Source organism: Capra hircus, chromosome 14, assembly GCF_001704415.2.
Source record: "Capra hircus breed San Clemente chromosome 14, ASM170441v1, whole genome shotgun sequence".
Lineage (NCBI taxonomy): Eukaryota > Metazoa > Chordata > Mammalia > Artiodactyla > Bovidae > Capra > Capra hircus.
Window position 1 is genome coordinate 20074934 of NC_030821.1, and position 16382 is coordinate 20091315.

The following is a 16382-nucleotide window of genomic DNA, read 5'->3' on the forward strand; positions in this document are numbered from 1 at the left end:
ATGTGTAGGTCACAAACCTAGAAACTCCTGTTTTTAACATGCCATCCTCTCCCCCCAACCACCACATCTGAGCTCCCGCTAACAAGTGTGTAACTGGCAACTTGATGTGGATATATACTTTAACTCAGCACTGAACATTAAAAACAGAGTCAGAATTTCTTCAATAAACAGAGAAAATCAGAACGCCAATCAGTGACAAAACAGTCACAACCCCTCCCCCCAAATCGAGAAAACTCTTTAATATTTTAAATATCTGATTATAAACTAGGAAAACAAAAATAATATTTCATCCTATTATTTATATACAAATGAAACACATAGATGATAAATTTCCTAAAGAAAAATTCTTATAAAAATTATAGTAGCCATAAATGAATAGCACAGAAAAACGACCTTCACTTAACAAATACCTGAAAGATGTAAGAGGTGGCCCTTCACTTTCGGTCAGTCCTATTTCTGCCAGTAAACTGCTTTTCAACTGTGCCGCGAGGTCATGAGCAGATGGGCCTGGCTTTGAACTCTCAGCTTCCTCTGGCACCACAGTCTGTTCTTCTCCTTCCTTTTTTTGACGATTTTGCATGTTCATTACATTTTTCAAATTGGCAGCATAAGACATTTTAGTTGGAAGAACCTATGAATTGTTACATTTAAATGTTAGATATTAAGAACAAATTGACTATAATTTCCTTTTCAACAGAAATCACATGGAAGTTCAATAATACCTTTCTGGTACTTCTAGTTAGGAAGATGCAACCTATTTCTTGTCTGAATCCCACAGCTGAGCACCAATTTCATGCATTTACTACAGCAGCCTTAGAGAACTTTAAAAGGCATCTTTATAATATTTAAGGTTACTTATGTACATTAAATCCTCCCTTGTCACTTAGATAATGAAGTAAAGTCCATTCAATTCCATTCTTCTATATGCCTGCTCTTAAAGACATTATCACTTTTTCATTGGAGAAACAAGACAGTGTAAGTTCAGGCTCAAAAACTAGATCTGTCGCTCCACTTGTTGTCTAACAATAGGCATCCCCACATGAAATTCTTGCAACCTTTCTTTGCCTTACCCATAAAATCAGGATAATAATGTTTTCTACCCAACATGGTTATAAAGACTAATTGAGACAGTGCCCGGGAGATAGAATTTTTCAACAAATATTAGGTATCATTATTAATATTACTTTATTTATTCCCATTCTAGATTCAAAAAGAAAAGTTACAAGTCAATATATATGCTCATATGTGCAAAAAATTTAAATATTCAGTAGCGTTACAACAAAAGACCCTGAAATAGGTGAAGCACATAATGAAACTACCATTTTACAGGTGCATTAGCCTGACATACAGCAAGCCTCAAAGTAGACTAATAATACTGTTGAATTCGTAAGGAAAGAATTTCTGATACATCTATTTGGGTAAATACAATATTCTGAATTAATGCATTTCCAAAAAACTGAATGCCTAGATAAGTGTTCAGCTTACAAGTATCATACTGCAATGATTTGTTACTCTCTTACCTCAAGGCAGTTTCTATCCACTGTAACCTCCATTAAGCATTTCCCACTGCTGGCAGATGAAGAATAAAGACCCTGACTTGGGCGGCCAAAAAGATCCTCCTTTCTAGCATTTGGCTGGAATTTTAACAAAAATACTACAGTTACACTGAACACTTAAATAAGTTCAACCGAAAAGAAACCTTAAGGCTAGTTCCTTTAAATCACCTGCAACAGATGTGGCTGATCAGCCAAAGGGATGGCTTCAGCCAGAGGCACTTCAAATGGATTTGGGGGTATACACCCAAGGAACGTCATGGAGTCTGAGCGTCGGAAAAATGGATGGCTTTGGCCAGTTTCTGCGGGAAGAGAGTCATCATCCTTATCATTCAAAGTAGCACCTAAACACGAAGAGATAAAATGTGTTCTTTTTAGAAAATTACCTATTGGGGACGGGTAAAAGAATCTTCATCTGCTCAATCCAAAAATCCTATTACCTCTTGATAAAATTTTAATGTCACTCAAAAACAACAGTCTAAAATTGTGCTGATATTTTAAAGTGGTAATTCAAAATACTGGTTTTAGATTATTACAGTGATAAAATTTATGTGTATTTCAATATAATAAAAACTTGCAAAAAATATTAGCAGTAACAAATACTGTTCCATTTTGCACTGGATGGACATCTGCCACATCTACCTCTTAGCTCCCTGGAGATTCAGACCTGAATATAGCCAATTTCCTGAGCATATTCAGGATCCGGCACACTGATGACTCCAAAAGAAGGAGAAAATAAGGAGCTAAAATTTAAGCATTTGCTTATTTCTAAGTTCTGCTTCCTCTATAAGCAGATAAAAAGAGAAATGTCTGGGCAACTCAAGTAACCCAACAGGAAATCAGCCCACCAACACCAACTCCCATTAAAGGAATAAAACTTTTGTCAGTGCTTACAGTATGCCGTGAAAATAACAGTGAGCTATGGCTGGGTTCTCAAAAAGCAGAAATTAAAGGAAAGCTGTCTTTCCCAGGGCTGAATAAAGTAATAAAGTACAAGGTGATATTAAATAACAGGTAAGTGGGCTGCACTAGAAAAGTATTTTAATTCTACTTGAAATAATGTCAGAAAACTATGAGTGCAGAAGGTCCCCAAATTTCTCGAATTTGGAATATTTTCTCTCTTTTAATTGCATTAACTGTTAAGTTCCAATGAAATTTATGAGTTCCATTTTCTTGAGACACGGTATTTTGCAGCAATATTAACAAAAGTTCTGTTAAAATTCTATTTAAATGTATGTATTACCAACACAAGTAAAAGTAAACATAAAAGATGCAAAGGAGAGATACAAAATCAAAACAAAAAATATCAATTATTAAAAAGTTCATTAATTCTTATTTATGAAGTAATTAATGCAAGAATATATAAGGGAAAAATGGACAGAAAATGCAAGAAACGGGACATAGAGAAGAAAAGAGGAATCCCCACCCAGACAGAAAATAATGGAGTTAAAAAGCTTGGAGGGGAACACTGAGGCAGCCATCTCTTGAAGTGGGGAGCAGGTGTTCTGTGCACTAACTTTGATTGGTGTCGTCGTCGTTCTCATGTTCTGAATCTTCGTTATCAATGCCAAGTTCCAAGAGCTCTCGTGTCCTTAAAAAGACAAGTGAGTCATTTTACATGAAGTACTTCATGCTGTATGAACAGGAGCAAAGGTGATACACAAATACTGAAGAGGTCAGTTTAGTACCTAACCAATTTTGATTAGTGCGATAAAAGTTTCAGATTCTAGGGATGGCAGACTGATCAGCCAAATGTACTACAATTACAAAATAGGCTCAAAAGAAGCAAAAGGCTAATCGCATCTAGAAATAGTGAGTCCTTAAACAAACTCAGAAACATGATAAACAAATCAGGACAAACTATCTCAACAAAAAGCCTAAATGGATCCTTAGGTTTCATAATTTAAGTGAGGAGTAGCTATACAGAAAGGCTAGATGGACTCAAGCCAACCTACCTACATGAAATATTCCTGTACTATTTCTCCCTACTCCAAAAATCAGACAGTGTACTAATAAAGATCACACTGATCAAGTATTTCTTATATCAATTTCACAGCAGGTTTGAATACCTTTTGCGTTCCAGTTGAGGTGTATCCAATGTTGTCTGCTGATTCATCGCTTTAATCCAATATATAAGTGCTTGAAAAACATATGCCACATGCTTCAGTGAACAGACATCCAAAACTGGAAGAACGTCGGAATGCTCATCATTATGAGACCTCATTAAAGACAGAGCGTAATTGAGGAAGTCGCCTCGAGCAGACATCATTCCCTGACGGGCACTAAGCAATGTGGCGCGTCTACAAGGATTAAAAAAAAATAGAAAATGTTTACAAAAAGAACAAAATTGTGAAATTTACCACTGTTATAAACATGCAAAATCAGGAACTGAGACTATCCATAAATAAAAGCTAATTACGCCTGGGCTCTACTTCAGAATTAGAATCACTGAGTATTATTTACAGTTTTGTACATTTATAAAGGAAAGAAATTCCCATGTCCTCTGGATTGCCAGAAGGTACTCCTTCCCTAGAGACAATGGATCTCAAACTTGTGTCCACCAAAATCACTTGGAAGGGTTGTGAAAACAGCTTGCTGGACCCAGCCCTATAATGTCAGAAGAATGGGGTGGGACCAAAAATTTGTATTTTTAACAAGCTCTTAGGTGATCCTGATACTGCTCTTCTGGGAACCACACTCTGAGAACCACTGCCTAAAATGACACCAAAAGCAAAAGAAAATGAAGAGCACTAGATTTTACCCAAATTAAAAAACATGTGTCCTTCAGAGAACACCTCAAGAAAGTGAAAAGACAACCCACAGAACAGGATAGTTTCTGCACATCCTGTATCTGATAAGGAACTTGTATCCAGAATATATAAAGAACTCATAAAACTGAATAACATCTTGGATTATAACTTGTTTTGTTTCAACTACACAACAATTTAAAAGAAGTAACACAAGGCATGTATTGCCTCCTTTACAACAGAGTGGGGTCTTATATAATGGCAATCAAAAAGCTCTCAATTTCTAGGCTAGAAGGTTTCTGTCTAAACAGACAAAGAATTTCATACCGTCTGCCTTCAAGGGTTCGTAAACTAGCCTCTTCTCGTGCGGTCATCCTTTCTCTTCGAGCTGAGTTCTGAGAAGCATGGAGAGGGTGATTGGGATGTCCTGGATCACCAGCAGATGCTAATGCAGAACCATAACGTAATTGAGCTTCAGTAGAATCCATAATACTGACCATCCAGTTCCAAGTGGGAATAAGCTTTTCTTCTACATAGTTCTACAAAGACCAAACTAAAACAGTTAAAACTACCCAGATAAAGTTAAATTTGATAGAGTAAATATGATATAGACATTTAAGTACTTGTAACATTCACTCCCATCATACTGGAATTCTCATAACATATGGCCAAAAAATATATTTGAATGAGTAATTTTTCAGTGGTTTCATACCTGTAAATTTACTGCATCTTGGTAAGTCAGCTTCACAGCTGCTGGAATCTGAGAGTAAACTAGGTGATTATACTTAGGAATAAGGCCCATCAAGTCCGAGATTTGTCTGATGACAATGCTATACGCCCTGGCTAAACTGCTTGCAGATGTTAAGTAGCTGCTGGCATTGCTAGCTTCCAAAGCAGCTGCTGCAGCGGCAGCACTCGTGCTGATGGTGCCGCTCCGGCGTAGGTTGGAAGGATCGATATAAATCAAACCCGCTGAACTTGCTATCAGGAAAGAAAAGACAACCACAATAAATTAATGTCACTTGCTAACAGTGTTTCTCTAACACTGTACATATTTGAAGTAAAAGGTTAATTACATTAGTAAATATGGTAAATGAGCATTTCCTTTAAGCCACACTAATTTGGGGAAGGGAAGAATTATTAATACTGTAATGTTCTCAACTAGGGCAATTCTGCCACTGCCTCCCTATGCAGACACAGGCAGGGATGCAGACATTTCTGGTTGTCACAACTGGGGAGACAGTGCTCCTGGCATCTAATGAGTATAGGTCAAGGATGCTTCTAAACACCCTTCAGGGCATGATCAGAAATTAATTATTCAGCCCAAGGTAGCAATGGTGCAGAGACTGAGAAACCCTGCTATAAGCAGTAAGTAAATAATTCTGTATTTGAACTCAGCAAAACAAAGAAAAACTATTATGAAATTATTTAATTTGTTCTTTAGAGGAAAATGTGTAATTTTTAAACCTGTTTAAGCACTCTCAGGAACACCAAGTTTACAGACTTGCCTGCTGGAGTGGATGTGCTAGAAGGCGCTGTGCTAGCTGCCCGCTGGTGCTGGGTGTTGCGGACAGCCCACTGCATGGACCGAGGAGCTTGGGCAGCACCATTGGCATGTGAGCTATTTGTGGTTCTCTCCAACGGCTCATCCAGCATAAATGTCTCTTGTTCTATGTCGTCACTCTGACTACTGCTGCTATCAGAATCACTTGAGTCATTTGATTGCGAGTCATCTTCAGAAAAGAAGGCAGGAACACTGCTCGCACCTAAATTTTTAATTTTTAAACCAAAACCACTGTGAGTTTGTTTGTATTTAAAATTACAGTGTACTCCTCATTTAGGAAAATATATTAAACAGAATGCCAGACTATGTCCAATATTTCACAAAACCCATCATTGAAATATTCTGGAACTCTTCAGTGAACCTTAAAATTAATTCGTTATTTAAAAATCAGAAAAATGAAACAGAAAAAAGAAAAAAGTCACTGAAATAATAATCTTCTTCACTAATATCTCTAGAGAAACAAAGTTTTAAAAAAAGGGTTAGCCACCCTTGGGAATATCATACTGAGCAGTTTAACCAATTCTTCACACACAACCTTAGTATAAGCAAGAAAACTGCTAGAAAGAAGGTAACATACCTGCTTCTGAGCCAGCAGTTGCTGCAGTGACAACACTTCTACGCCCACTAGCATTATCTTGGTTGCTATGGTTACTTTCACTGTCACTTTCTGTTTCAGCTGCTGCTAACAAGTCCAGCTCCATGTCGCTCCCTAGCAAATGTATTTAAATAACAAGAAAATAAGGTACAAACACACTATCGATCAAGACAGGCTGATAAGACAGAATACTGTAAGGGTGGGAAGGGAAGGGAGCGGGGCAGAGAGGACTGGTAATGCTGGAGTATGCATAACTGCCCACTTAGCAGAAGAATGACCAGGTAAATCATGGTACTCAGTGAACACAGACACAAAATTTGGCCTGCATAGCCTTAGGTAAAAAATATTACGCAGGAGGACTTCAACAAGTGGACAGAGCTCGGGGTTAGGGCCACTGCTTCATTTTCATCAATTTTACATATTGGGATTCCAAGAGGGGAAGAAGGCTAATAAATGTGTATCCTTTGTATCTCACTGTATATACACAAATGTCATAACATACTAAGTTATGAATTTTCAACATGTATAGTTTACGGCATGTCAATTAAACCTCAATAAAGGTGATCCCCGGAAGTCTATCCTATGGCTATTAGGAAGAATGATGACTATGGAGCAAAAAGGCCTACATGAAAAATCAAAGTAAAAAATTTACACATAATATGAAAGACACGCATGAGGATGGGGCAGTACAGGGGAGGACTGAAAGTAAAAACTGTTAGCATCTGGGTGGGATTATGGGTTGTCTTCCCTTACCTCAATTTTCAAATGTTATGTTGGTTATGATTAGTTTGATTTTCAAAAGACTTTTAAGAAAATAGAAAGTGTAAACCAAATGGTAAATGGAGAGATGATAAATTATTTTATACATGTAAACATATAAAAGTCTATACATTGGGTTGGCCAAAAAGCTTGCTTGGGTTTTCTGAAGATGTGGAAAAGCCCAAGTGAACTTTTTGGCTAATCCAGTATTTATATTTCTGAATGTAAAATTCTGTCAGATACTACAGAATCCCCTGGCAGAAGTATGCTGAACATTTCACTATACATTAAGTACTATTTCCTCTGTATTAGTACCTCTTTAAAGGCACCCGGTTTTCTCACACAGGTAATTTCGCCAATAACCTGCTTACCGTCTTCATCATGCTCATCGTGCTGTCCCTCTGCCTCAGCATTTTCTTCGCCATGTTCTTCCTGTTCATCATGGTGATCCTCTTCTCCAGCCACACCCTCCACCACCTCAACCTAAATCCAGATCTTATTTGTAGACAATCAAAGTACATAATAAACCCACATCTCTACCAGTATTCCCCCACAGCATTTAGTAACTAAAATACAAAGATCACTAACTACAGGGAACTGTAATACTAAGTAGTTTTGAAATTTTTCATTTGCTAGCAAAAATTTGGTATCAAAAATTATGCCAACATATCCCAAAGTTTATGATTACTATCCATACACAAAAGCTTAAAATGAGAAATATAAAAACTGTGTGGGGAATATATGTTTTTTAAACTTTGGCAATTATAAAATTTATATAATAAATATGCAGCAGCCTCTCTACCTTCGAATACACTGCACAAAACTACTAAAACATTTTTAACATTGAGAATATCTTCTCTGTGAACCCTTAAGTAGAGTTACGTTTATTTCTAATTTCTCATTAGCCAATGAAACAAGGACTATTAACATATTTTAATATGTGTAACTACAAATGAGAACATATAACAGAAGTCTAAAAGGTAGAAGCATATACATGTAACAGTGGTAAGCTACCGTTAATAAAACTTCTAGTGACTACTTTCCCCTTCCCTCCCAAATAAAAGCCTCTCATGTACCACAGTTAAAACAATTGAAACCACCTCTTCCACATCTGCTGAAACAATATCATCCTGTTCTTCATCCCGGCCGCGGACAGGCTGTGACTGGCTGATGCGCCTCTGCTGTGGGTTCCGGATGATGTAGGACGACTGAGACTGACTGGAGCTGTAAAGAAGCAGCTTGTGAGCACGCTGCGGCCACCACCCTGACAGACAGCACAGACCCCTCGGAGTTATTCAACGTGGTTCACAACCTGCTCTTTCCAATCTGACAGAATGTTTCTTGGAAAGCAACAATAATTAATCTATGGTATATCAGAAAATGTGTAGCCCCAAAGAAATCATCTTACCTAAGATTTAACTTATAAATCTCAGAATGGTTTTTACTTTTTAGTAGTAAGGCATTTCCAGTCTGTGTTAATGCACATACTTTTTCCCGTTCTCCCCACTGAAATATTTCTACAGAGACAATGTTTCCTTTTCCATTGCTAAACCTTTCAACTTCCAAAGGCTCTGGTAGCAGCATTCACCCACTAAGGAGAATCCCTTATTTACAAGTAACCTACTCTTTAAGAGACTTGACTAACATGACCTACTTTGCATCAGCTTATTAACCACTGACTTGCTGATGAGTGTGGGGAAAAAAATAAGTTCAGAAGTACAATTATAAAATAAATCATAACAAAAGATGGGGTGGCAAAATACTGGGTTGGCCAAAAAGTTCAAATTTTCTGGCCAACCCAGTAATTTTGGTTTCTTAAAAATGTGACTCGGAAACAGCCAAGAATGGACAGATGTCTCCATTATAAAAGATGTCTAAGATGTCTCTTGTATATCTTAGAAACTCTGTAACTCAAAAGTGCGGCCTTGAGAGCAGCAGTACTGGCACGGTCCTATCTGCGAGTCCACAAGAAATACAGACTCTCAGGCCCCACCCAGACCTCCAGAATCAGCCTCTGCATTTTAGTAAGACACCCAAGAGTTCTGCAGGCATCTTAAAATTTGAGAAGCACTGTGATAAAAGACATCAGAATATTTCAGTTGCTAAACACTCTGACTCAGCCAACTTAGAGCCTAGTTAAGTAAACTATTAAACAAACGGAAAAATGAGATTTAAGATCAATGCTGTAACTAGAATTGAATTGTTTTAGTCTTATCCCATATAAGAAGGATCCCCGAACCTCAGAATCAAATGTGGGATGGTCTGAGGTGGAGTTATGTAATAATAACAGAAATAAAGTACACAATAAATGTAAAGTGCTTAAATTATCCTTACTCCAGTCCACGGAAAAACTGTCTACCACAAAATCGGTCCCTGGTGCCACAAAGGCTGGGGACCACTACTATATGAGTGCGCATAATATTTTAAAATTCCATCATTCTGTTGTTACTTAGATTATATAATAACCTGCCCCCTTGCCCAAAGCTTTGAACACAGAGAAAGGTAAGAAGTCTTTTCATTCTTCAGCTTGGCCTTCTAGCACGCTATATTTAAAGGTAAGGAAAAAAACAAAAGTAATGAAGCACAGAAGCCTAAGTAAACTTTCTCACCTGATTACTTTTTTGGTATAATAAAAAGTGCCATTCTGAACAAACCAACCAACCAAATCGCACCCCCCCCATTATATGTCTATTACTTTAGATGTACAGACATATAGTTTTTAAAGTGCTTTTCACATGTTCCAAACAAGATAAAATCCTTACCATTTGTTAAACAAATGATCCTGTACATAACCAGAGTGCCTATGCCTCAGGTTTAGTTTAGTTTTAGATTTTAGTAACATCTGTAACTTGCAGAGAAATAATTATTTGCAGAGAAATAATCAGAATGTGTTACCAGATAGAAATTTACCTGCTAGACTGATCAGATGATGGCCGTGGTGGCAGTGGTTCCACTGAAAATAATTCCTCACTGCCTTGCATGGCATCTATGCTGGTGCTTGCCAGAGTAAAAGGGGCAGTTGGACGAGCAATACCCATTCTGACAGGAACGATCAGTGACTCTGCCACATTGCACAGTTCTTCTACTGCATAAGGCAGCAGTGCTTGGAACACACGCTTACATTTTCCTATTGGCTGTGGAATAAAGTTGCTAGAGCAAAAAGGGAAATACAGAAATCTCCTGAATCTTTTCATATACATAATTTTATCATTATCACAAAAAATGTGCGTAAAAAATATAAAAGCCGAAATCAAAAAGAATGCCTTACTTTTTCTTTTTAGATGAAGCCATTTCCACACTGAGAATGACAAAAACTCTTGCAACTGATCGCAAAAACCTCATTGTCACAGCAATCGCCTCTTCTCTACGTCCTGGTGTGTACTTGTTCTGGAGTTCTTTTACTAGTGTACCTAGCAGAGTATCTAAAAGCTTTAAAACCAGTAATCATTCTGTTAATGTTGAGACATCTTGTAAGATGTAGGCATTCATAAATAAAAATTTCTAACATGTTTTCAATATTAATATTTCATGATAAAAATATATTGAATCAATACAATGCCAGTGATTAACTTTGTGCCACATGCCCACTACTATGCTTGACTTATAGTGGGTCTCAAATGTCTGATTTCTTGTTTCTTGCCTTAAACTCCTATGTATAACAACTAATATTTAGAAGACCAATACCTAATATGTTCAATCAAAGAAAGAATATACTTCACTCAATATATAGGATACTTAAAATAACATCAAAGTAGACTCAGATGTTTATTTTAATGAATTCATAATCCCATCCATTTCATATTGTTTTATGACACAATATTTCTCTTTCTCATACCATAGATAATTTCTTTAGGACAGTTTCTAAGGGCAACGTTAGTTTTATGGCTCCTGACATTGCCAAGTTGTTTTCCAAAGGAGTACCAAAAGAAGGGTCACCTCATCAGTGTACAAGTATGTTCTTTTTGCCATAATCTCTCCAGCAGTGGGTTTAACAGTTTACACTCTTTTCTAAATTCACAGCAAAAGGAGATATTTTTAAAAAATCTGCACTGAGTTATTACTAATTTAGAACCCTGCTTCACACATTTTTATACTGTATTTTTAATACACTCTAGGATTTGTATTTAGAATGAAAAAAAGGAGCTCTCACTGATTAATTTAAAATGAGAAATTTAAATCACCTCCAAAATTCCATCCCCCTTAATGTAGTATTTAATGAGTGCTTACGGGTACATGGGAGCTTGAATTAGTAAAATTATGGGAAACTATGTAACACATATCTTTTTCATGTGCTTGTAAATAACCATTCAAAGGACTTACCAAAATGTCTGCTGTACACTTGACTATAAGGCAGTGAGTGAAACAGTCCAACCGAATTGTGCCACTTTGTTGATTGAGGTACACTTGCTCCTCTGGCAAAAGATGGCCTATCCTGCTGCTGGCACTGAGACTTGAGGGGAAAGAAAGAATGCACTGTAACTGCCTACACTAACACAGGAAATGAGTCTAAAAAACTTTCAATGGATACATACGGGTCTTTATTCTCCTGTGACCCAAACATAATCATAGATTTCAAAGCATTCCAGTCCTGCAGAACACGCTCCAAAGCAAGCTGGGCAAATCTTGGGGGCTCTAAATCATGGTCAGGCATATCTGAATCTACAAAGAAAAGAAATTGTGGGTAATTCGTGTGCAGAAATACACATACTGATTTTCCTAGGTGTCATAAGTGTCAAATCAACTCACCTTCAGGACTGGCTGTTTTCCGGTTACGATCCTCCCTGATTCGAGGAGGTCTGTACTGGCAGTGCTCCACCGTCTGCCTCGCAACTGTCTGCACTAAAAAAAGTAAGAGGTGCTCTCCTCTGCAAGACAGAACATTGTTATGAGGAAGAGGGCTACTTACCTATGCTGTGCTTTCACAACTTAATTTATGTCCTAAAAATCCCACGACTTGCCTGCTATTTGGCAGAGTGACCAAATTAGTAGCAGTGAGCAGGCGATAAAGTAGATCAAGACGAGCAGATTTCTGTCCAGCAATTAGAGTTTTACATTTACATTTCTCCCAACAATCACAATAGGCTGTCGGTGATGTACGTTTGAGTCTAGAAAGAATTCATATACAAGTACAAACACAGAAATTTTTAAAAAACACAAAGGTCTATATTGATATTACAGAGGCCTAACTCATTAAAACTCAAGAGAAACCTTGTTAACTTTCAAATAATGCAGCAAGGATCACTTCAGTGGTATACAGTCTGTAAAGCAGTATGTGAGAAGAGGCATCTTAACTGTTTTGTCCACCACCACGTAGCATCTAGCACAGTGACGGCACTTGTTAGTAAGCAATCAATAAATAAGCAGATTATCACTTTGAGATATTTAAATAAGATAAACATATTAGCCAGAATTCTTTTAATAAAAATTATAAGTATCGGTATAGTATCTGTAAAAAAATTTCCACTTGTCCCACATAATTATTTATTTTAAAGCACAATAGATGGTTTTTACAAACCAATTCTCTATTAACTATTACATCTATAGCACAGCCATAGGCGATGTCCCTACTGAGACCTAGAGGCACTGCAAACGTTAGTGCTGGGGTATTTTATGCTTCTTAGGTCTATGAATGTGAAAACTAACAAACTAGCCATAGCAACTCTATTGCTAGATGAAGGTTATTACATTTAGTTTAAGAAATAAACAAGGCACAGGCCAAACCATGACTCTCTTAATGCCTTAATGCCAGCTAACCAACTGCGCTACAGGGGACCTGTGACTTTGGCTGGAGAATACAGACAAAAATATTCTGTATATATATGTTTCCTAAAAGACTGATCCTAGTTACAATGTATGATCACATATTTCTTGCATATCAGGCTATTTTTAATATGGCAGTATGAATCTAAGTAGTTTACAGCATTAAGAAACTAAAATCGCACTCACTTGCAATCATGACCTTTATGACAAACCCTTGCACATTCCGTACAACAACAGAGCGACTCCAACAAGCCACAAGTACGACACTCAAAAATATCCTAAAATTAAAAGGATATACTTTTTAAAAGAATGATATGTATACCTCAAAAGGATTATTTCTGGTATTTTCTAAATTCAATCACAACAACAGTAGAGCAAAATTAATATGCTCTGGAAACAGTCACAAATGGATATACCAATGGGAATCAAAAATTACCAGAAGAGTGAAAATAATTTATATCATCCAAAAAAAGTAGCATAATTAAACAATAGACTTCCATTTCCAAAGCTAAGAGCTGTAACTCCAGTGATGGTCAAAGAGAAGAAAAGAAAATCTGAAGATAACACAAATATAGGTAAATGCAAAATAACTTACCTGGTTAATGTGCTCTGCTCCAGTCCATGTAAAACTGCAGGTATCATTACAACATAAGACATATAAAGGAGAGTCATCAGGGTTGGTACCTGATGGGCAAACCATGCCCATGAATACATCTTCCTCTTTTTCACTTGAGGATACTTCAGCTAAGATTAAAAATACAGTAGTTCATACATCAAGAAAGAACTTAAGCACTACTTTCCTCAAATGGAAAAGTTCTAACATTTACACAGTATAAATCAGAAACTACTACATATTAATAAAATAAAATGACATACAAAGGTAACATTGCAAAGAAATCCAGTCAATTCTGGTGCAAAGTAAAGCAAAGTATAATTACATCATAACCACACAAGAGAACAATACAAATACATCAAACATCAGCCATCTAAGTGTTCAACTCTACATTATACAGTTAAGATTCAAGTTCTAGCTCTATTTAACAAATTACAGATAATCACATAAATTATTCATAGCCACTATTTTTCAAAAGATAACTACTCAATCTTTTAAAAGCTGGATGGCAAGAACTGATATTCCTTAACACTTTCTATTAGGCGGTAAATCCCAGTCAGAAAGAACAATAAGACATCTGGTCTGTTCTTTCCATAAAATTTTATCACCAATACCAATTAACAGGCTGACAGAATATATGCTTGAAAAAAGTACATGAATTTTATACATATACACAAAAGAATTATCTTGATAGCTTCTAATCAATTACAGAAGAGAATCTAGTCAAATTAAAAAATAAGCAACTCATTTAGAACTTGAAATAAATTACCTTTTGCAATTTTCTGGGCTGTTTCTAAGATGGTAATTGCAGCAGGATAAGCTCGGCCACTTACAGCAGACATAAATGGGGTCATACCTCTTGCATCCCTAAAATAAGAAAAATTGTACATAAAAATAGTATCAATTATTTTCCTTTCTGATATTATAAAAGAAAGATATGTTCAGGATGAAACAAAAAACTAGTTATGTTTTAGTAAATAATATCAATGCTCAAAGAAAATCATTGGTGGTATTTTCTGGTCTCATATTCTATCTTAAGAAAGTCACTTCTGTGGAAGCTTTGTGTCTCTAAACCATGCTTTCCTTTCTTGGCTTTAGTAACTTTAAAGACTACGGCAAGGGTTCTGGAATAAACTAATACTTTCTAGATGTGGGCATAGTAACAGGCTCTATCTCATACAATTTTGAGGAAGAGTAAAAGAATTATTACTTCAATTCAACAGACTGCTTAGCAAAAAACATGTATTCAGTAAGTGTTAGCTATTATTATTACTAAGAATTTCCACTTTAAAATGTACTTTAAACATTCTTCACTGAATTTCTATTCCCTTCTAGACCCCTGCATTTCCCAAAAGTCAGTTTCCCAGCCATCTGTACCTCCCTCTCTTCCACTATAGCAACTACCACTTCTCTCACAATAATTCAGCTCCAACATCTACACCTGCGTATTTGATAAGCCTATTTAAGATTTCCCAGGGATACTTTCCACTCCAGTACTCTTGCCTGGTAAATCCCATGGACAGAGGAGCCTAGCAGGCTGCAGTCCATGGGGTCACTAAGAGTCAGACACGAATGAAGCGACTTAGCAGCAGCAGCAGCAGCGATACTTTACATTCAACATATCTAAAACTCAAATAATTTTTCTCTTCAAAACCGCTTTCTACCTATCTATGTCACCCAATAGTATCACTGTCCCAAGTAACTTCAGACAAAAAAAATGTGGATTCTTCACGAAGTCTTTCACCTAAACCATGTTTTAATGCATCTTTCTTTTCCACTTTCAACAACTCTGTAATTCAGTTTATTGCAACACACATATTAAAGGCTATAACAGACATATAAAACATACTTGACTCGCCTTTTTACTCATGCCTATTTTAATCTTTTATACCACCATCTCATTACTATTCTTATAATCCCACTTTGATAATATTACAGTCTAACAAAGGCAGTTATTCAGAGCACTGAACCCAAAGAACAGAGACCAAAGTGGTGATTTTGACCTATTTTTTTTTCCAGATCCACTCACAATTGTTCTCTTCTAATCCTTCACTCTGAACTAGATGAATTATGATTTCTTAAAATACTGATACTTCTCCATGTTGTTGTTCCTTCTCCCTATTTTTCATGGTCCTACTCAAACTTAATCTTCATAAGGCTGCTTTCTGTATAATGAACACATTTCTCCCTCCTGTTACTCCAAAGTATACTTATGTGTCCCTTTAGCCAGAGTCAACCAAGGAAAAAGTTCAGATAAGTAAAATCAGAATTCAAAGAGAAGTTACACCAAACAAGTAACAAAGCATCGTAAGAGACTTACTACCAACAACTACACACCAATAAAATAGACAACTTAGAAGAAATGGATAAACTGAGAGACATACAATCTCCCAAGACTGAATCAGAAAGAAATAGAAAATATGAACAGAATGATTATCAAGAATGAAACTGAATCACAGGATTCCCTGTTCTAGTGGCTAAAACTCTAGATAAGATACCAGCAGGCCAAATCCAGCAATACACTGAAAGGATTATACACTATGATGAAGAGTGAGTGAGTGAGTGTGAGTGAGTGTGAGTGTGAGTGTGTGTGCGTGTGTGTGTTGGGGGGGGTGGCACGTGTGGATTTATCCTAGGATGCAAGTACTGTTCAATATCCACAAATCAATCAATATACTATACATAACAAATCATAAAATAAAATGGTATGATCATCTCAGTAGAAATAGAGAAGGACTGCGACAAAATTTAACATATGATAAAACTCTCTAGAACTGACAGGCCCACAGCT

General features: G+C 36.6%; 1 protein-coding gene across 5 annotated transcripts in view; it reads right to left on the minus strand.

The window, feature by feature from the left end:
* UBR5 (ubiquitin protein ligase E3 component n-recognin 5) overlaps positions 1-16382 on the minus strand; it is a 140599-nt gene that overhangs the window by 22087 nt on the left and 102130 nt on the right. For all 5 annotated transcript variants that reach the window (XM_018058327.1, XM_018058326.1, XM_018058328.1 and 2 more), the window contains exons 26-45: positions 14361-14458; positions 13574-13722; positions 13165-13256; positions 12177-12323; positions 11965-12083; positions 11751-11877; positions 11539-11668; positions 10487-10647; positions 10129-10368; positions 8319-8442; positions 7590-7701; positions 6442-6573; positions 5809-6066; positions 5013-5281; positions 4628-4839; positions 3623-3853; positions 3071-3144; positions 1725-1897; positions 1521-1634; positions 411-631 (exon numbers count right to left, since the gene is read on the minus strand). In XM_018058327.1, the coding sequence (XP_017913816.1) occupies positions 411-631; positions 1521-1634; positions 1725-1897; positions 3071-3144; positions 3623-3853; positions 4628-4839; positions 5013-5281; positions 5809-6066; positions 6442-6573; positions 7590-7701; positions 8319-8442; positions 10129-10368; positions 10487-10647; positions 11539-11668; positions 11751-11877; positions 11965-12083; positions 12177-12323; positions 13165-13256; positions 13574-13722; positions 14361-14458 (3183 nt within the window). The remainder of the gene's footprint in view (positions 1-410; positions 632-1520; positions 1635-1724; positions 1898-3070; positions 3145-3622; positions 3854-4627; positions 4840-5012; positions 5282-5808; positions 6067-6441; positions 6574-7589; positions 7702-8318; positions 8443-10128; positions 10369-10486; positions 10648-11538; positions 11669-11750; positions 11878-11964; positions 12084-12176; positions 12324-13164; positions 13257-13573; positions 13723-14360; positions 14459-16382) is intronic.